General features: G+C 43.6%; 2 protein-coding genes and 1 long non-coding RNA gene across 8 annotated transcripts; 2 read left to right on the top strand and 1 right to left on the bottom strand.

Annotated features, from left to right (window-relative positions):
- Positions 1–1,825: 1,825 nt before the first annotated feature.
- Positions 1,826–2,404, bottom strand: LOC120321706. Its single transcript, XR_005561406.1, has 2 exons — positions 2,320–2,404; positions 1,826–2,259 (listed from the first exon to the last, which is right to left on the bottom strand). It is a non-coding gene; the product is annotated as an uncharacterized LOC120321706 (long non-coding RNA).
- Positions 2,405–2,480: 76 nt separating this feature from the next.
- Positions 2,481–21,774, top strand: LOC6525783 (cytosolic purine 5'-nucleotidase). Of its 6 annotated transcripts, XM_039375061.2 has the most exons (10): positions 2,481–2,873; positions 3,593–3,674; positions 3,875–4,210; positions 4,883–4,971; positions 19,320–19,393; positions 19,465–19,678; positions 19,738–19,884; positions 20,090–20,210; positions 20,275–21,237; positions 21,304–21,774. In XM_039375061.2, the coding sequence occupies exons 3-10, from the start codon at positions 4,124–4,126 to the stop codon at positions 21,442–21,444; spliced, it is 1,836 nt and encodes a 611-aa protein (XP_039230995.1). In that variant the 5' UTR covers positions 2,481–2,873; positions 3,593–3,674; positions 3,875–4,123; the 3' UTR covers positions 21,445–21,774. The 6 variants fall into 6 exon arrangements, with proteins under 6 accessions (XP_039230995.1, XP_039230994.1, XP_015046498.1 ...); XM_039375060.2 differs by lacking the exon at positions 3,593–3,674; XM_015191012.3 differs by lacking the exons at positions 3,593–3,674; positions 3,875–4,210 and having other exon boundaries at positions 2,483–2,873.
- Positions 8,897–13,203, top strand: LOC26535581. The gene has a single exon (XM_039375111.2). It carries the CDS (start codon positions 12,740–12,742, stop codon positions 13,109–13,111), a length of 372 nt encoding a protein of 123 aa, XP_039231045.1. The 5' UTR covers positions 8,897–12,739; the 3' UTR covers positions 13,112–13,203.
- Positions 21,775–21,886: the final 112 nt, after the last annotated feature.

Genomic DNA, 21,886 nt, shown 5'->3' with positions numbered 1-21,886 from the left:
CAAATCCGTAAACAAGCATTGGCAGGCGACGATCTGACCTCCAGTCAAGCCGATCCCCTTCTTTTTCCACAATCCCGCCCAGAAGTTGCTGTATTACTCGCTGTACTTATGATTTAATGAAAATAAATAGTCACAAAAATGGCAATATAAAGCGCGGGCAATCGATATGCCGTTTTGGCACAAATTAATCCCTTTTCGGTTTTTATAATCCTAATATATAATATGGTTTACTTGCGATAACCATTTAATTTAAACTGCATATAAATTACCGCTATAAATTAGAGCATAAAATGCGTTGGATGTTTGTTTGCTCACATATTAGCTGACCAAAACATTTCACATTAAATTCAATTATTTTTACAATATTTAAGGAACTGTTTATATATTTCTAAGCATCCTTATATATTTTCCTTTTGGTTAAAGCTATGTATTTCCTAAGTCAGCTCAAATGCAATGTATCGATTTCCAGACTGCACATATATGTAATACATTAATGCCCTGATCTTTTTAGGGGCATTTCCGATTCACTTAATTTCGCCCGGTTTACCCCGCGACTGGAAAAGGCCTAAAAAGGAAAAACTAACTGGCCAGCAGCAAACTTGGCAACTCGGACTTGGCAAGAGGGCCAGTGCTTGGCTCAGCTGTATAAAGTGGTTGCCGATGGTGGTGATGGTGTTGCTGCTGGTGATGGGGCAGATGGTGGAGATGGTGGAGATGGTGGAGCTGCTGCTGCTGCAGTGCGTCGCTTCCAGGCCACTTCACTTTATTTACCGTCACGCTCAGCGCGCTGCGGCGGCGGCATTAAGTGCGAAAACAAAGCCAACGGCATCGAACCGCTCCCGGCACCTCCTTATTTTTATGGCCGGTTTATTGAAAGACCGCCGGCCGCCGGGCAACGTGCAACGTGCAACGTGCCATGTGCAAGCTACACGGCGAGAAAATGGATGAATGTTACTTTAAAAAAATTTGAATATAAAAGATGCACTATTAATTTTTTTAAAAAATGCAATAAATTTTCTAATGCCAGATGACATATTTTTGTTAAATTTAAAATTAAAAATGAAATTATTTTCTTCCTGTGCACTCGCTGATAAAGAGCGTTGCGTAACCCGCCGATAATAGTAATGATGATGATGGTCAATGGCCACTGGCCAAGTAGGGAATACCACTTCCCACTTGACCAACTGAAGCAGCCGGAGCAGCGGAAGTGCACGGCTTCAAAGACGCGGAAATGGCAATGGAGGCGGATGGAGGAGAACGATGGTGGAGGAGGTGATGGTGGTGGTGGTGGCTCCAGCAGGTGTGGTAATCCGTAAAGCAGTAAAGGCATTGGGAGCGCACAAATTTATTGGCGCAACTTGAGCGGAAAGGTGAGAACCAGGCGAGAAAAGAAAAACATAGAGAAAAACGGATAAATCTGGGCGAAATTTTCGGAGGAACAGAAAAGTTTGTTGCAGCTAAGATGGCGAAAGAGGAGCAGACTCTAGAAGTTCAATCCTGGGCAACTAAGTCGTCGCGGCTGGAATCCTCCATTAACATATAACAATTTATTTGAAAGGGTAATAAAATAAATGCCATAAACAAAAAAGTCTGTCCATAATAGCTCTTAAAACGGTCCTTTAAAAAGTAATAGTTTAAACTGCTTATGACTATGTGATAAATTCGATTACAGAAACTCTTAAATCAAATTTATGAAAATATGAAAAATTTATCCGAAATGAACAAACATGCTGAATGATAAGTAAATTCATAAAATATTGATGTGATTATAAATAAAATAATGATAAGGCTGTGTACGGCTTTTAAATGAAAAACGCTTTAAATATTTATGTGTTTCTATAACTTAAAAGATAGCATCAGATATTTTTATTTTTTTCATACTCAACACATGTTACTATTTTAAAACCATTTTCCCAAATATAAAGAAAAGGCAATAAATGCCGTAAGTTAACTTAACTGTAGACCCCAAGTATATGGACAAGATGATTGTTGGTATTTCATAAATATCTCTTGATATATGGAGACAATTACAAATATGTTTCAGTGGGAAACAAGCATTTTAAATTACTCCAAATTGCGCGCCAAATTAAAGAGTGCAGCATTGCCAGCTTTAAAGAAAGTGCCCCATTGTTTACAAACAACTCAAGCTTTTGCCGGCGATTGCACATCTTTCTCTCTCTCCCTCTTCCTCTCTTTCTCTTGATCTTCTCTTCCTCTGTGTCACGGAGTTCACCCACATTCATCATTATGTTAGTGTTACTTGTAAGTGATACAAAATATGATATTCTAACACTTATACGATGGCTTTAACTTTATTACCGCCAAAGGTTTATGAAATTTTCGCACTCCACTGTCTTATCGGCTTTTATCTTCGGGAGAGGCGAATGAGCGGCGGAACTGAGAGCGCCTGCGCTCGAACTGTCAGAATTGCAGGCCAAAATGTAAACGAAAATCGAAGGGAAAGCAAAATTGTTGATATGCTAAACATCGCATCATCTGGCAGGAAAACAAGCGGAAAAGCAGACGAAAAAGCGGTCGCAACGCCACGAAAATAGAAAAAAGTGACAAAAGAACACGGCCAGTCCAACCGAAGATTTATAGACAAGATAGGAAAATCAGAAGGAAAAGCTGTCGCACACCTATTCTTCTTCTTCTCCGTCTTTTTCTTCTTCTGGCCGCCCATTTATTATTGGTTTGATGGAAATTTTGGAAAACTTTTAAAAACCGTCGCGCAGTGTGTTATGAAATCGCGGCCGCGTGCGTGAGTGCGTAAATAGCTGGAAAATATTGGAAAATCAAGTGGCTGGAAAGCATAATAAGCTGCAAAACCTCAAAACGCAAAAAGCAAAACGTCAAAACTTCTGGGCCAAAAGGTAACTCCCACTAAAAAGTGCTCCATTTTGTTGTTTTTTTTTTTTTTGTGACCCAGGAGATGAGTCATGTTGTTGCCGCTGTCCAATGGACATGGGCGTACATATGTATGTGTATTTTTAGAGCCCCCACCGGCGTTACTTTTGCCCTTTGCCCTTCTGCCGGCCATTGATAGATCGATATGTGCCGTTCGGCGGGGGTGTCATGTGATTTTGTTTGCCGGCACCTTGCAGCGGCAACAACAACAACAAAAACACGGGCCAACAAACTTGTTTTGTGCAATTACGCAGCAAAAAAACACGATAAATTAGCTTAATCAGCAGTTGCCATTGGAAGTGCACGAACCGAGCGATAAAAATACGTAGCCTACTTTTGGGCCCACCCACAAATTGTCCAGAAACATAAATATTGGGTGTGTTAGCTGTTATTATTTAACTTAACTATTCAGATAAAAACGCAATTATTTCGCGTTAGTTGAAAAGTATTCCAATACTTCACACATGTGCCTCAGATGAGTGCCAAAATCATCTTTCTTACCTACGATAGATTAACAATCTCCGTTTAATTAGCATTCAAATAAATCTTGTTTTTTTTTTCCTTATTAAATTCCAAATGTTTTGAGCAATGCAGCTTTTGGTACAATATAGATTTTATAATGTAGTTGGCACCAAAGCGTCATGTTTATTTTAAAATCTCATATCTCTTTTCGAAATACACCCAGAAACACAATTTCATATCTATCGGATAACAATTCATCCAATCAAACTTATCAGTCTTATTCTGAGTAACTTTCTAAGTACCAGGTATGTATTTACATAGAATATCCATAGATTTAAGTTTCAAATCGCTTGATTGCTTTCTCACGCTTACAAACACACACACACACATGCATTTTTAGTTTGTACCCACACACACACACTCGCACACCCACCCACACACACACACACACATGCTGGTTAAGTTGGCAATGAGAAACTTACGCCGTTTAACAAACACTTTGCAGTACCACCGCCAATTAACAAGCAGATCCGAAACAACAGACACCTTTAGCTATCCAAACCACACCGCCCAAGTGGCAATCGTTAACGCGAGTCGACAGCCACTGAAATCGGGCGAAATCCCAAACAGCCAGGGCAGCCATACGCCCCATTCAAGGATACGCCCCATTCACGTTGGTGCCCCAAATTGCGAGCGAAGCGCAAGGAACAAAAGCAACCGTAGGCTAAGTTGCTCCTATGCCAGTTTAGGCAGAATGCAGGCCACGCCCAGCGAAGATGCACAGCCGCAGGATCCGCTCAAGTCCTTCGAGAGGGACTTTTGCGACCTGCCGCCCTACCAAGTAAGTACACTGAGCGGAAGCGGCGGGAGAAAGCGCACTCCTACGCTAGAAAATTATCAATTCGGGGATATAATGGCAGGACTAGTTTTATGATCCTATGTACGTCTTTAACGCTTTACAAAAAGTTTAAAATTTTTAGAAAATAGCTATCAATTGTCAAAATTTTAAAATTTACAACGAGTTTCGTAGTAATCAAGATCAAACTTTCTTTCTAACTTCAGCCTTACAAATTTAGCATTTAGCATTAACATTTTCAGTTAAATATTGAACATTTAATTATTTACACTTTTTTAGCTCTGTGTAAAAAAAGCAGGAGGTGAAGAAGTAGCTAGACAGCAGCATATCAATCAGTTGCAGCAAAACTCATTAAACTTGTGCCAATTGCGTCAGTCAAAGAAGGTTGGCCAGAGTTGCCACCCCGCCCCAGTATTCAGCACTCTTCCCTTTGCATCCATACTATATTATTGTTTTCGTCCTTAGCACATTGATTGCTTTGCCTGCACTGCCTGCGTTCTCAATTTCAGCCTCATGCCCATTTCTCTATTTCAATTTTCCTACTTTAAAATTCGCAGCGTGTGTGTGTGTGTGTGTGTGTGTGTGAGTGCGTGTGTGTTTTATGTGGGAAACCGATAAGGCGCTCTCATTAATTTTCCGCTTTACGACTACTTGCAGTGCGAGATGAGTGATTCTGGACCCAATACCCCAGGACCCAGTTCGGCATCGGCCCTGCCCAAAAAGTATTACCGCCATGCGGCCCACAGGTGAGTTGCCCAGAAAAAAGAGTTGCCAAGTTACCGAAAGTGGGTCACTTTTAATGGAAGGCCTAGTCCGAAGGAACTAGCAGTTGAGAGCAATTTCAAAGCAAAGATTACTTACACAGACAAAATACATTGTTTAAGTTATAGATTTTCATGAAACAAAAGAAATGTTTAAAGGTATTCTAATATATCAGAATACCAATGATATTGCTTTCGATTTTAGGGCTTTCCACTAAAACTAACCACTTGTTAAAATAAATCAGTATCGTAAATCGATTTTGCTCAGTGTAAGCGATGTTTTTACCAAAGAGAGATTTCTCACACAAAAACCACGGTCAATGCCAAGTGCGAACGGTTTTCCACTGCCTTATCGTCTTATCTCGTAGCCAAAACAACAACAAGCGCAAAAACAGCGACCAGCTAGTTAATCCACACGAATCGGGGACATTCGCTTGACAACCTGACGTTGATAGTGCCGCCGCCTCATTAGTCCAATTGGGAATGTGGGGTATATGGGGCTGGCTGCACAGCAGTAGAGCAGTAAAAATATCGTAAATGAAGCTGTTTGCCTTTGGCAACGTGGCGTATGCGCAATAAAGTTGGCAACCAATTCGCAGATATCAAAATTTGTCTAATTCAACGTAATATAAAGAACACTATATACTACTGATCAGTTATTAAAAACCTATCCTTTGTTAGATAATTCTATGAGATGATATGCAAATACATACAATTTTTAAGGCTTATAATCACCATAATATCACTACTTTACTTGAGAGCAAAACTTTCGCTGTAAGAATTCGATTGTGGAATGCCAGGGTATGCGGGTCTTCGTGTTGTTATTGTACTCATGCCAGACGTCTCTTTTGCCATTTTTGTTTTTGCTGATTACAATATTTTGTGACGCTGCCCATTATCGCCCGGTTTTAGTGGCTTTTCATCGCCGGGAGGGGTCGGGCTGGAAAAGGGGTGGTGGGCGCAGGGGGCGGGGTTGTCTGAATTGCTTGTTAGGCGTGAATGCAAGTAGATGCAAGTAAGTGGGCACTTGGAGCCACTCGAGTGTCAGCTGCAACTGCAGTGTGCGTTTATCTCCGTATGCATGTGTGTACACATGTGTTCGTATTGACATTGACACGATGCAAAGTGCAAGCAATAATTTTCAAGAATATTTAACTCTGTATTCGGCCGAGACGCCTCGCAAAGCTGGTTCAGCAAGTGGGCAGTGGGAGAAAGGTCTATTTATGTCGTATCTGGTAGAGCCGCCCCAGCAGTTGGGCTTATTGATAACGATCCGTGTCCAAAGTCGCCTTAAATGGCAGATGAAATATGTGTTATGCGTTATGGAATATGGAATATGGAATACGGTGCGTGGTGTATGGTGTATGGGGTTTATGGCAATGAATATGCAAATGTCTGATGAAATATTCATGAAAACCGCGCCTCGCCTATCCACATTATAATTGGTTCCACAATTAAGGCGCACATATCGCTGCGAATGTACATATCTGGTGGGATTTTGTATTGCCATGTCTTGCTTTTTATGCTGTCACACAGGGATTTACATATATGTATGTACTTATAGAAAATCGAATGAATTTATGGGCTATCAATGCCGCTGGTAAATCGAGAGCATGCGATCGAAACTATTTGTATATGTATCTGTATCTGTTGGTGTGTCGCCCAGCGGAATCTCAGCGAAAAGTGAAAAGAACGCACAAAAAATTCCACTTAGCCAAGTTGCGAACCCCCACGCATTAGCAGGTGCACTGAGGAAAAAACATGCGTAGTACATGAAAAGTAATATTTCAATGGTAATATATCAATAATATTGCCTATGAAGGACAAGTGGCACATCATTTACATTTCACATTTATTCTGAGAATCGAATTAAAATATACTTAGGGCTTTTCTCTCCGTCTTTTTAACTCAACTGAACTAGTTGCCTCTGGGGGCGCGGGCGTGTTGCCATAAATAGTAAGAGTGTGGCACGAAACTATTTAAGTACAGATGAGGGCACAATTGTATATTCAAGAAAACGTACTTTAAATAAAAGTCTAACTAGTCGGCCTGTAGTTGAACTTAATCAATATATAATATGTATATAACATATACATTTAAAAATCTTCTTCAATTACTTAGACTTTTTCTCGCTGTGTAAGCCACTTGTTTTCGCCGAGAAGATAAGGTAATAGTTGCAGAGCTATTTGCTCCACCTCCGCTGTGTGCGTGTGTGGCTAAGTTTTTGTGTGCATAATTTCATTTCTTTGCCGCTTTCCAAGCATTTCCAATCCAAGACTGACACACTAAAATTTCCATGCGCACAAGTGTGGGTGTAGTCATTGTAGTGGTTTGGCTTATTCGTGCTTGTTTGGCCATAGAAGCTATTTTCGACTGAGCAAGCAGCGCGTGAAGATAAACCGCAGAGCTGGCGGTGGGAAGTGGGTGTGTCGATGCGACGACACCCTGTACACTGAGAACGAATCGTGATCACGTGCCAAATCGATCGACAGCATTGGATATCGGACAAGATCATAAACACACTGTATTCTAATATCATTACAAACCTATTAAACTGGAAGCTGAACAAAAAGTTGAGCAACTTTTGATAAAATTCTCGAAAAGGGAAATAATAGCATATTAGTTACCTATGGCTTACGTAGCACCTACTAGGTTTGAACCGAGAAAAGAAAGCTTAGCAAACTTAGATGCGTTTTCATATGATCGCAGGAAAAAGTGCAGTCATGCAAACGCCAATTAAACATTAGAAAGTCATGGAAATCAAGAGATCGCCCTTTTTTCTGTGTGAGCGATCGCCTGATCGATCATTCCCCCGCTGAGTGATGGGTAGCAAAACAAAGTCGAAAACATTTTGTATTTATTGCATAAAAGGCATCAAAACAACAACTGAATGGTCTACGTTGACACCGTCTAAAGCAGCAAGTGTGTGTGTGTGTGTGTGTTTGTTTGTCGGGTAGTGCGGGGCTTGGGGAATAGCTAGACACAGAGAGGAAAAGAGGGAGAGAGAGAGAGAGAGAGCAGAGCTTTCGACGCCGACGCTCTGCCTTCAGTATTGAAAACGGAGAGAGTTTGAGGCTCTTCGACGCTCTCATTTGGCTCTGCCGCCGCTTCCTTCCTCCATTTCCACATTGCACTTTCAGTTGAAATTCGAACGTTGACCGAAATCGTTCGGAATTTTATTTTGCCAGCCGAGTGGAAAATCCGAATTCTCATTCCGAATTCGCATTCGAAATAGGCATCGTAGATAAAAAATCCCGAATTACCAGAGTTTTTTTTTTTTTGGTTTTTGTTTTGTTTTATTTTGCGCGCCCGCCGAGTTTTCCAAACGATCGATCCACGCGCCACGTACACGATCAGTCAGATCCATTCCAACTCCAGATCTCTGTGACGTCGTCGTCCGCCAAAATAACAGCTGATAAGATACTTATCGCGCTACCAGCAACACCCACAACCCACCCCGCGCCCACCGACTCTCTTCACGCCCACTGGGCGAAAGTGCATAATCAGCAGCAGCGACGCGGCGCAGCATTTGTGGCCTTGTAATCCGCGGCAGCGCCAAGATGCCACAACCAAAGCAGCAGCAGCAGCAGCAACCACTGTCGCAGTCCCAGTCACAGCAGCAGAAGCCGCTGCAGAAACATTCCAGCACCAGTACCAGCACCAGCTCCAGCTCAAGCCCGACTTCCAGTTCCAGTTCGACTTCCACATCCAAATCCACTTCCAGTGCCAGTGCCAGTCCAGTGGCCGCCACGATCATCGCCAAGCGGGAAAAAGAACGGGAGCGCACGCAGACGATCGGCGAAACGGACATGGATCAGTCGGTGCTCAATGGACTGGCAGTGGGCGCAGATGGAACCGCCGGCTACCATGGTCACAAGCGAGAACTGGGTCACAGGTGAGCAGATCGGCGGAAAATCAACAGCCGATCCCATTGAGTCCCGAAATATTGTGTCGCTAATCTTTCAAAGAGCACTTGAAACTATGCTCCACTTTTTAACGGTATACCACGGGAATCATAATTTCTATATCAATTTTATGTTTACAACAAAATGAGTCATACTATCGCTATCTACATATTTATACCGTTGCATTCTCTGGTTTGTTGAAGTTTCTTGATATCTATGTAAAATGAGTGTAGTATATAGTAATAATACTATCTGCTCAGTACAAAATAACTCAGATTATACATACATCGAACTGATCTTTGATCCCAAAGCCCAGATTCACTAACTTATCGATCTTGAAGATATATTTGATATTTATTTCTGTATGGATCCGTAAATAAGGTTTATTGTAATTAGCAATGAGACAATGTAAGATATGACTTATAATTGTAACGTAGATTCTAAAACTGATTTCATTGTCATGTTTTTATTCTTTCACCATTCTGCCCTTTGTTCGGCAGCAGATAATGGTTCCTTTGTTCATCTATGCTTCCAAAGATACTCGTTACCATGAAGGCTTAATAGGAAACTTGTGCTGTTTTAAAGCTCATTGGAAACGCATGTTTCAGAATGAATCATTCAGTTTGGTTGTTTCTGGAATGAGCATTTAAATGCTTACACTAACTTCTTTGTGCCAGCACTTTGCATTCAGCATTAGTTCATAGGGTTACTTAACATGTATGGCATATTTAAAGAAAAAGGCACTTAGTGTGCTAGTTTCGAAATATATATAGTATAGCAACGAGTATACCCTGTGATCTTGATGGAAACACCGCCTTATCTTCTTCTTCGGATTAGTAGTGATATACAATGTAGGTATTATATCACCTGTCGTATTTATTAACCTGCTCATGTAGTGCAGACATACGTGGCTAAATTGTTTGGTTTTCCGAGCTTTCAACTCAGATACGATGGGTGGTGGTGCCCCCTTATCGCTGTAATTTGGGGAGGTCTTCTTGGGGTCAAGCGATGGGTGGGGTGCTATTGGCTATTTGACATGCCCAACTGCTGTTTACAGTTATGAACATGCCCTTGACCATGCCAGGCGCAGCACAGTCTCACATTCTTCCCCCCATTCAATTGGCAGGCTGCCTAATTGCTGCCACTTTTCCACTTTCCCACACATTCCCACCGTCCATTTCGCTTGCCGCCCATCGTTCGATCATTTAATTTCGGTTTATTTGATTTCCTTGCTTGTGTGTCAATTAATGTAAATTTCTGACTGTCAACGCTTAGCCAGTTGACTTAATGAGTCGCCGCCGCCGGGCTAATCTTCGCCTGCAATCAGAGCAGTTGGCTGGGTAGTTGGACTGCGATGGTGTGATGCCCCATCTCACAATCATCATCGTTTGGGGCTAAATTGGCATATTTATGCTGTGCACTGCTCGTTTGGCAAAATGTTTCTCAAGGCGCCATCACTGCGCTTAACCCTTGGCCGTTGGCTGGGGTTTAATTCCGCTGCAGCTACGTGACCTGCCCCATCTGCCCCATGTGCCCCTTCTGCCCCACGGCTCTTGGCCCATTGGCGCTCCCTTTGGCGCTTTCGAATGCAAACAATGTTGCCCGCTGCCCCTCCTTCGTTCCCACTGCGGTCGTTCTTTGTACCTGTCTGTCGGCCAACTTCACCTTTTGCCAGCTTCCCATGATTGTCTTAAATCAGACATGACCTGCTCTCCTCGTGCTGCTCCTCCTCCTCCTTCGTTCGCCTCCGCGGGGGTCACGTAGCTGGGAACTTTTATTGCGTAGCCGGAAACGGAAACGCCGCGAACATTCACGACAGGCGGCGGAGGACGAGAATGGGCTGTAGCTGTAGCTGGGGCTGGGGCTGTGGCTGTGGGCGTGGCATGGCCATGGAAATGAAAGAGGAGCCACTGCAGCAGCCGCAGCAGGAAAAACTTTAATGTAATTTGCATTTCATTGAAATTCACATGCTAAATTTATTTTAAAACGAGCTGGCCTTTTCTGCTCGCCATACACACAGATGCCACTGGCTTTTCCAATTTTCCAATTTAATTGTCGCAACTTTTTGGCCAAACCCATTATTATCATCATTTCAATTGCTAATTTATGCACATATGTATTACAGGGCTCTGCATTTGCTGCAAAAAGGGCGTGTTAATAAGATTTTTTTTTCCTGTTCGAGGAATAAACCATTGTTTTTACTGCATTTTAATCAGCTGCATAGGAAATCTGCAAAAACACTTTGTGTGCCATGTTTGGATTATAATTGCTTACCGCAAATCGCCGTTTGTATATTTAATTTACCAATTTAAGAGTGTAATTTTAAGTGGATATATAAAAACATAGATTTTTAAAATCCATTTACTTTTACACAGCGGATTTCTGACGCTGGCCAAATATGAATAGAATATCAATAATAAATAAACAATACATATTTCTAGCACAAAGAATAAAGAAAACTGAGTGATGCAGCACCAAGTAAAGATAAACAAATACGTAAATTCAATCGAGGCGCACAAAGAACTTGAAGAATGTTGATTCTAAGAGACTTCAATTTCGGTCCAAAGTGCGCTGTTGGTAGATAAATATAAATACCATATCTTAAATATAATGATAACTTTACAAACTCATCAGCTTTCTGTGCTTAACTTTATATATACCCATTCAAATGGCGCACTCTTTTCCCACACAAAATCGAAATCAAAGTCAAGGTCGGTCCGTGCCACGCCCCTACGCCAGTACGCCCACCGTATCTGATTATGTTTTGATTGGACGCAGGCTAAATTATTTGATTAATGGGAAATGCCAGAAAATAAACAAAATTTGCGGCAAATGTCACATTTGCAAATTGGAAAATCCTCCCATATTTGCACCAGCACACGAATATATCATCGTACAAATGCATAGATACATATACAAATGTATCTAGATGCATATGTATCTGTATGTATGTGTCTTTTTGGTCGTGCATTGCAGATACACTTGTATAATACACCCATTTCGTGGTCAATGTAAAATTTAATTTGGCATTTTGGTTTCGATTATGTCGCGACTTTTGTTTATGACTTTCATGCAAGCTGACAGCAGATGATTAGTGAGCGTGGCCCTGTGCACTCGATGACCTTGATTCGCCTTGGCATTGTGTCATTAAAATGCAAATAGCATTTTGCTCCTTCTACCAAGCGTTTGCAACGCCCACAATGCGGAACGTGTGGAAGGATCCTCCGCTGGAGGAACAGGACGCTGGAGACAGTAAGAGGAGCAGGAACGCTCCAGCTCCTATTCCATCTGCAGGTGCGAATAGTTTTCCCACAGTTGACATCAACTTGGCATTCAACAATGTTCCAAACGCGTGTCTGGATCGGGATTGCGGTTGCTGGGCGACGAAAAAGGCTTTAAGTTGTCAGCTTACATTCGATTTACTCAGCTTGATTTACTAGGGTAAAGGGTCACATTGTTGTGCCCAACTGTTGCACTTTGTTCGCTGGTCACTCTAAAATCCTTTCAATTCGCTTCAATTACACAGAAAGTGCTTTGAAATATATTTAAAATATATATATATATTTCTTTTTTAAAATTAATTCAAGCAAACATATGATTGGTAAAAAAGCACTTATTGATGATTAAGTAAATCGTTTCGATATGGATTTTGAAAATATTTTACATTTTCGTAACTATAGCAATATAATTATGATGGTTTACTCCACTGGGAAACCTGTTTGCCCTGTGTTAAACCTGTAGAACCAGAACTCGTTACTCCACTTGGTCACACTATCGTTTCGTTTTTGACAATTGTAAGAAACCCGAACCTGAACACATCGATTAGACAGACGTATGTACATAGAGTGATGACTGTGTTCCAATCGAAGAATCGCCCATCCTGGCAGCTCCAGCTGTGTGAGCTGCCCCGGAAGGGACCTGGGCTAATCCTGCGCTACTACAAGCACAAGCCCGCCTTTCGGCCCACGAGCGAGAATCCCATTACTAGGAAGAGGGATCGTGTGATGAGCAAGTTGCAGGACACGCGCAACAAGCTTCTGGGTCTGATGCAGCGCTTCGAGAAGGTGGACAACATTGTGGAGGGGTCACGCCGCAGACGCAATCCCTTCCATCTCGTGGCTTCGATGGCGATGGCCTACGAGGATATCGAGACACATATGATAGATGGCATCCTGGGCTGGTCCGATCTCGAGGAAACCGACGATTGCTTCAGAATGTAGAAGCACCAAACACCGACCACGGACCATCGAAACTCAAAAACTGGATGGGCAGTTACCTTGAAACGAGGCAAAATAAATACCGGGAATCCCAATTTGTCGGCTGCTCTTTCATGTCGTTGAAAAAGGGGGTCTCGGCAATTGGATTAACCTCAGCACAATGCAATTTGATTAAGTTCGTTTAGATCAAATTGAATGCCACAGCATCGCATCGCTGGCGAGGATGCTCAGCCCTTGCTGCCTAATTAAGTTCGCCGTCGCGTTCACATGCTAAACCGCCCTCAATCAATTTCGGGGGTCATCTATTAAGCCAACCAACCACCCAACCATCTCCACCACCACCTCCAACTCATCGGAACCCTTCAGCGGCCTGCCAAGGTCGCACGCGATGAAGAAGCCCCCTGACAATGAAATTGAAAGTGTTTGCCACACGGTTGCTTTCATTGCAAAAAAAAAAAGCACAAAAAAAAAGGAAAAAAAAGAAGGAGAACCGCTGAATAGAAGAGCAGCACCATCGAAATGGTGTGCCACGCATGACTATGATGAGGCCCAGTTCCAGTTTCAGTTCCAAGTGGATGGTGCCCATGCCGGTGTCCGCGGCGTAGAACTCGAGTACGGCGGCTTCCATGGATTACGCTTTTTTTGGGGGCAGCTCAGTTCGTGTTCGCCTCGAGCGCAGTCCGGGCGATATTCTCCGCTTTTGGTGGCCAGGATTCGATTAAAGTGCGTCTGTGCCAAGATCTCCCCTCTCCTCCTCCCTTCTCCCTTGTCCACTGACCAACTCCTCAGCGACTTTTTCCCTTCTTTTTTCTTCTCTTTGGCTGCTCCCAAGTGTGTGTGTTTGTGGCTGGCAATTAAGGTCTTAATTAGACGTAAACTCGTGTCGGAAGTGAAATGCGAATTGCTTTGTCACAGTGCTCCGAACAGGCTACACTGGTCAGCAAAAGTGTGTTCTACATAACCTTATTATTCAGCATTATTAAGATAATGCATCAAATCGAAACACTTTTGCGTAGTACTATAAGTGAGTAACTGATAGGTAGTTTCTATTGTATAAAGTATGGATAGCATCTCCTAATTCACATTTCCGGCTGTCCAGTGTAGCAGTAGCACATGTGCAGCTCTAATGTCCACAAATGTGTATGTGCGTGTTGGGCACTGGCTATTTGGTTTTGTGGTTATGCTTATTAAGTCAATTATCGCCCAATTGCGCCGCCCTGGACCACGTAGGTGACCGCTGCTCGTTGGTCGGGGGCTTTGATGCTGCGACACTGGATACTGCGTCTCCAGCTCCTCCTTCAGCTACTCCTGCTCTTTTAGCTTCTCCTACTACTCCAACTACTCCTGACCAGCATCTCCTGAGCCTTGTAGCCACACCTCGGTTGTTTTTGTTTGGCATTTTGATTTTAATTGGAGCCGAAACACCAAAGGACCCTTATAAGATTCTGACACGACCTTGTGGCTGAATTGAGTTTTCCGACGTGTGTGTGTGTGTCTGTGTGTGTTTGTTGTGTGCTATTTGGGAAATTGAGAAGGGGATGTGCTATTTGGGAAATGGAGAAGGGGATTACATTTGGCCTTGCAGCAGTCGATACGCTTATAATTGAATTTAAAGAGCCCGTCAATGGAAAGAGCTTAGCATCAAGAATCAGAGCTTCTTGGCACTGATTGATAGCCCGGGGAATTCGAAAAAAAAACATACAATTTAAGTAACAAGATTGCCTTAAAACACGGAAGTCAAACATGATTTGGGAATCTTATGTCTTCTTCAGTTGTTCTAGTTTTAGACACGAATAAAAGCTAATAGTTGAATAGTTCTTGTTAATCATTTCTTTCTTTACATTCCTGGCTTGAATCTAATTTAATTATTAGCTGACATTTTTCAATAGCTGCAAGAGCAGCTACTTCAATTTCAATTATCAGAAGTCGTTGAGTGTCCTATTAGCGCTTTTGCGCAATGGTTAGTGATAAGTTTATCATTATTGATGGCCTGTTTGCCCGGGCGTTAACTGCAAGTATTGAATTGAATAGAATGGAATGGAATGGAATAGAGCAGAATGCCACTGCTGCTGCTACTGCTGACCTGACCCTGTAACCCCACCTGTCCACGATTGGCTGTCAATTGTTGTCGCCAGTCGCCAGTTATTGTGCCCTGAGTCGGGTTTTGTTTTGCCTCCAAAAGGGGCAGTGGCACGTGGCAGCTGCAGTACGTCAGCAGCTGGATCTGAAGTGTTTAGATAGCCAGCTTCAGTGGGGAGAATCACGCTGGTGATGCTGATGATGACGATGGAGGGCTAGGTTGGCACCTAACGATGCTGATGATGTTCGAAAATAGAACTGCAACAGTTTTCACTGTGGGAATTACGTAGCATGACGCATACGCAACGTTGCCCACCAGGCAGCACGTGTCCAAACAAGCGGGATAAAATGCATACATATAAACTACATATAGTATATCAAAAACGGGGGAATAATGGTCAGTCGATGGTGGACATGGGCGGGGAATGGGGAATGGCAACCAAATTGATAAACTTGCATTGCCATGATATGAATTTTGATTTTACAAGCGAGTGCAATTTGGCCATGGCCAATTGCGTGGGGGGGGGTGGGCAGCGGGGGGTGGCTCGTTGACTTATGGCCATTATGTGCTCCCTGGGACGAAGTGGCAGCAGAATCAGCTGAATCTAATCAACAGCAGCAGGACATGGCACAATAAAGCTTCTGTTGCTCCAGCTTCTTCCGATGTCCAAGGACGTGAACAACTCGACTTGACAATCCTTGACGGGCGGGCGGGCAATCCAGACCAACTGGCAGGGCCAATCCTTTGGAGGGGAAACTGCTTACTGCTTACTGCAAACTGCGAAACTAGCACTACTGCGATAAGCATTCGGCCATAAATTCCCATTTTCGACAGCCAAAAGAAGAATAAGAGGGAAATTCGCACTTGAGCAAAGCAATTTCCACCGTACCATCGACCATCGACCACTCTTAGCACTTTACCCACTTTCATTGCGCTGTCCGGTAGCGTAAACAAGTTAACAATGCATAATAATAACAACTTGAGCAACGGCGGCAACTGTGCTGGAACTTTGAATGCCACTGGCCACTCTCGAGCTGGGGATTCCCCGGTTGCAAGTGCCAGTGGCAGTGGCAGTAGCAGTAGCAATGGCAGTGGCAGTGGCATGTCCCAGACAGCTGTCACGGACACTAAGATGCCGCCAGGAGACGGAGCAACTGCAGGCACATCGAAGGCGGCCTTGTGGTGGCTACTGCAGCAGCCACATCATGCGTAAGTCTCACTGCAACTTACAGTGGCCACTCGGTACAGAGAACTAATACAAATCGTTGCTAGATAGACTAGATAGATAGAATATTACAGAAATAGTACTAAATTTGTGAAATTTAAGATTGAACCAGTTTCTGTATTCTGTATTACCGAAATTCTGGAAGCAAAGTTAGTCAAGAATCGTAAAGTTTGTCTATATCAATCAGATATCTGTACTTAATTGCATGACTCTAGCATTGTGATTATGTTGTAACTATCTTAATGTCAAAACTCTACTTTTGTGCTTATCAAATGTTGTAACTATCTTATTTCGAAACAAACACAACTTGCGCATTTCACGGTGAACAACAAATGATTAAACAATATTATTCTCCTGCAAAGCGCCATTCATGTTTTGCTATTCGCCAGCATAGACCTATTTTCAGAAGGTACAAAATAAGCGCTCTGATTCAGCCAGTGTCAATGGACCGATTATGAGAAATATAATCAGCTAAAAAACAAAAAACAAAAAAACATCAAGTATAGTATTTAATGTGAGAGATGCTAATGTGTACCGATGACCTTTCGTCGTTGGAAAATGTTGATCGCATCGCCTGGCGGTGTAAACAAAATACCAGGAATCAGTTCGTTGACGTACTCGAGCATTCGAGCATTCGAGCATTCTGGATTCGCAAAACAGAGTTTCGCTGCTTGTTATCAATGCAAATGGAAGGCAAATATCCATAGGAAAGCATACATATGTATATGCAAAACTTGCGAGTTTTCTTGCAAATATCGCGCATACGCCGCGTATAACCAGAGTACAAACATAGACTGATGATGGCAGCCACGCAAATACACAAACAAGTACATGCATAACATCTCAGTCATCACAATCAATAATCTGAGCACTCAATCTAACTATTTCCCAGGCACTGCGAAAGTATTTTTAGAACCGCGAAATCGCCCGCAATTTAATTGACGCGCAATCCGCTGGCAGTGACAATTAAACCATACAGGCGGCGGATTAGCGAAATTGCATTTATGCCACATATTATCCTATTTTTACCCTCAACGAACGCCAATTAATCCGTTTAGTCACCTCTCAGGTTTTTTGCGGATACAGATGCATCGCGACAGTCGGCAAATCGGTGCCCTTTGACCTCGAATTCGTGATGGTTGCCGGGTAAACTAAAGTGCTTCTGAAAGCACTCTTTTTGAATAATGCTGAATATGCATTTTACAATCATTACTTAGTCTATATAGCTGTAAATAGCTAATTAGCTCAAGATAAGAAACTTTATTAGACATTCTAAATGTTAGAAGATTAATTGGTCTTTCCATATTAAATTTCCAATTGGTTTACTAAACATGTTCCATCATCTCCTAAGAGTCAGCAAAAGTTCTTGGCTGGAAAATTGGAAAATCTGCCTTTAAGCTGCAAAATGGAAAAATTAATTATTGCTGCGAAATTTGTTGGCCGTTTGCGGAGTGTGTTTTGTCTCAGATTTATGCATTCTGTTCGAATTTGGGTTGAAAAACAGCAACAAAAAGGTCAGGCCAACAACCACGACCAAGATGGACCAACAAAGTTGGCCAAAAAGAAGGGAAATTGGTCACGAGTGGCAGGAGTGGCAGTAGTAAGTGGCAGGAGTGGCAGGATGAGGAGCATGCCACATACACAGAGCTCGGAGCCCCGGAGCCCCGGAGAGGATGCAACTTTTTCGCTTATTTGGCAAATGTTCAAGTGGACCAGAATTGCCAAAAAGGGACAGCAGAATAAATAAACGCACAGCATGGACACCCAGCACATATAAAAAACTGTCCACCACACCCACTTTTCAACAAAAAAAAAAAAAATAACAAAAAACAAAAAACGACAAAAAAGAGAGTCTACGAATTAGGCCAAAAAACCGAAACTGAAATGCTCTTTTTGCCGAACAAAAGGGGTGTTGGCATAATCCGCCCCCCGGCCATTATTAATCGAATTATTGATCGGACAGACATTAAAAACTATTCAAAATATGTAGTGCAGCGAGCAACAACAACAACGAAGGGAGCATGAAAAGTGCATAGTTTTCCGAGCATGATAAATCGAGAACATCTAGTATGCCATGCAGCTATACCAAAAATGAAAATGGTAAAACCCCAAAAATGAGGGTATCTCAAAACATTTTGTCCACGCTCATCCCGCTAATGAGTTTTCGCCACAAGGAGGCGTGGCACACACACCCATACACGGTCTGTCAAAGCCGAAAGGGGCGTGGCAGCCGGAGTCGCCCACAACAAGTTTTCAACACTAATTGCTGACCGCAGTCGAAGCCGCGGCGAATTGAGACCAAGCAACGCCTTCGGCTGGCGGAAAATGGAAAATGGAAAAGCCTGAGGGCCATACGGCATCATCAAAGAGCCACGACAAAGTTGAAAACTGAATGTCAAACGATTTTCACGCCATTTCCATGTGGCGATTTTCACACTCAAGGCTCAAGCTGATGCTGCCAGTTTTTCACGCCTTTCCATTCTCGTTTCCCCGCCAACTTGATAACCCATTGACTCACATTGCCGATCGAATGATCAGCCAAATCGATTAGTGTTCTGCACTAACAACATTCTAGAAAAGAGTCGCGGAATATGGAAAGCGAGTATTGTGAACCATTTACTCAACCATTTTACTCAAATTCATTGACTGATGAATAAATACATTCAATAAACATTAAACTCAATTTGCAGGTGATGTGTCATTTAAAATGAAATGAGGGACAAAGTAAATAGATTATTTAATTACCTATTACTTGAGAAGAATATTGTCTATAATATTTAAAATTTACTTGGGTTAATTACTATGAATAATCTGTAATAGTTGACTAGAAATGGTGACCTTTTTCTTCAACGCCCAAAGGTATGCAACATAAAAATATTAATATTCCGATTTTTCTTTCCTTGCAGAGTGTTTGTGAACAGATCGCTGCATTTGGAGAATATCAAGTACTATGGCTTCGACATGGACTACACCTTGGCAGGTGGGCAACCAACACGAAGCACATAACTAGAAAATATCCGTATAATGTAAATTCGTATCTATTTCGAACAGAGTACAAGTCACCGCAGTATGAGCAGCTGGGCTTCAACCTGGTCAAGGAGCGGCTGGTCTTCATGGGCTATCCCAAGGAGATACTGCAGTTCGAGTACGATCCCACCTTTCCAGTGCGCGGCCTGTGGTTCGATACTCTCTACGGGAATCTGCTGAAAGTGGATGCCTACGGCAACATTCTGGTCTGCGTCCATGGCTTTGAGTTCATCAAGCAGTAAGTGCACTTGCCTACAACTTACTTACCTAACTTGCTTACTTACTTACTTGTTTTAGTCACCAGGTGTACGAGTTGTATCCCAACAAGTTCTTGAAACTGGACGAGTCGCGTGTCTATGTCCTGAATACTCTCTTCAACCTTCCGGAAACCTATCTCCTTGCCTGTCTCGTCGACTTCTTAACCAACAGCAGCGATTTTGTGCGGTAAGTTTGGATCGTTTCATAGAACCTAATGCTCCTAAGCTCTATAGACCTCATGATCTTGCCTTTATCGGGAGAATGTTGAAAACCGACTTCGAGTGTCCTTGTTTTTGCCTTTCGATTCTGCCTAGAAAACTTCTGATCTCTGCCCCCTGCTGCTCTATTCCCCTTTCTCTACTTTCTCCTCTTCATTCTTTTCACCCGACAGCGTTGAGCGCGGCATCAAAGCTGGCGATTTACTTTTTACCTACAAGTCGATTTTCCAGGATGTGCGACGTGCCGTCGACTGGGTGCATTCCGATGGCGATCTGAAGCGTCGCACCACGCAGGTAAGTTTACCTACATGGGTTACCTAGTGAAGATCGTACTTAATACCACTACCTTATCCACTAGAATATGGCTCACTATGTGAAGAAGGACGAGCGTTTGCCCACGGTCCTTTCGCGCATCCGGGAGTCGGGCGCCAAGCTCTTCATGCTGACCAACAGCGACTATACGTACACCAACGAGATTATGACCTACCTGTTCGACTTCCCCCATGGCGCCACTCCGGATGAGCCGCACCGCGACTGGAAGACCTACTTCGATGTGATCGTGGTGGATGCCCGCAAGCCGCTCTTCTTTGACGAGGGCACCGTGCTGCGGCAGGTGGACACGAAGACCGGAAGCCTAAAGATCGGCACCCACGTGGGACCTCTGCAACCGGGTCAGGTGTATTCCGGTGGCTCGTGCGAGCTCTTCACCAAGTTTATCAACGCCAAGGGCAAGGACGTGCTCTATGTGGGCGATCACATCTTTGGCGATATTCTCAAGTCGAAGAAGATCCGCGGCTGGCGCACCTTCCTCATTGTGCCCGAGTTGGTGAGGGAGCTGCACGTGTGGACGGATGAGTGCCAGCTGTTCGCGGAGCTACAGAACCTGGACATCAAGCTGGGCGACCTCTACAGGGATCTGGACTCCAGTGCCAAGGTCAAGCCGGACATTTCGCAGCTGCGCACCTGCATCCGGGATGTGACGCACAAGATGGACATGTCCTACGGCATGATGGGCTCACTCTTCCGCTCCGGCTCGCGCCAGACCTTCTTCTCCAGCCAGGTGGTGCGGTATGCCGACGTCTATGCGGCCACCCTGCTCAACCTCATCTACTACCCCTTCTCGTATATGTTCCGAGCACCGGCCATGCTGCTGCCCCATGAGTCGACGGTGGCCCACGATCAGGCCCATCAGCCGCCTCCGCCGCTGGGCCCAGTTCCCGCGACCACGGGATCCGCATCGGTGGCCACATCGCCGGATGACTCGGCACGCATTGTGGCGGGCACCGAGCACGTTAAGGACCCCAAGGACTTGCATCGCGCTGTAAGTCCTTTGATTAACTCTAATAGTGATCGTGACCATGCTAAAGCGAGAGCTTTCGTGTTTCAGAGCTCCATTGTGCACACTCGTCCGTCGACGCCCACCGTGGTGACCCACACCCACGACGAGGACTATTCCGAGGAGGAGGAGACGCCCAGCGGTGCCGAGTCTTCCACAGAGCAGGCCGTGCGCGATGCCTCCGAAGACTAGGTGCCACAGCCGCCCTCCACCAGCAGGAATGTTTGGATCAACGAATTTTATTCTCAAACTTCCCAGTTGTCCCATGCAGGGCACTCTTTGCCCTTAGCCCTTTACCCTTTAACCCGAACCCTGAGCCCCAAATCCCAAAACCATACCCAAAATCCACACCGTGGACGAAGCAATTGTGAAACGTACGATTTTCCCTGGCGATTTTACCCAAGCACAGATATGTGAAACTATATACCATATACGATATATACATTATACATTAGCTGGTTCCATACATATAATGTGTCTTTTTTTTAATTAAAACCATAAATTGCTGTAATTGAAAGAGTGCATCTCGTTTTGAATAATTCATGAGTGGTGCCAAAAGCCAATTAACTGGGCAACTGAGAATCTAAATACCTTATGCCAAAGCCTTATAATTTTCCTTACTAGGCATTAAAAC

The sequence above is a fragment of the Drosophila yakuba genome, chromosome X (assembly GCF_016746365.2).
Source record: "Drosophila yakuba strain Tai18E2 chromosome X, Prin_Dyak_Tai18E2_2.1, whole genome shotgun sequence".
In the NCBI taxonomy this organism is placed as follows: domain Eukaryota; kingdom Metazoa; phylum Arthropoda; class Insecta; order Diptera; family Drosophilidae; genus Drosophila; species Drosophila yakuba.
Note: the sequence above shows the minus strand (reverse complement) of the source record. Positions and strands in the feature narration are given on the sequence as shown.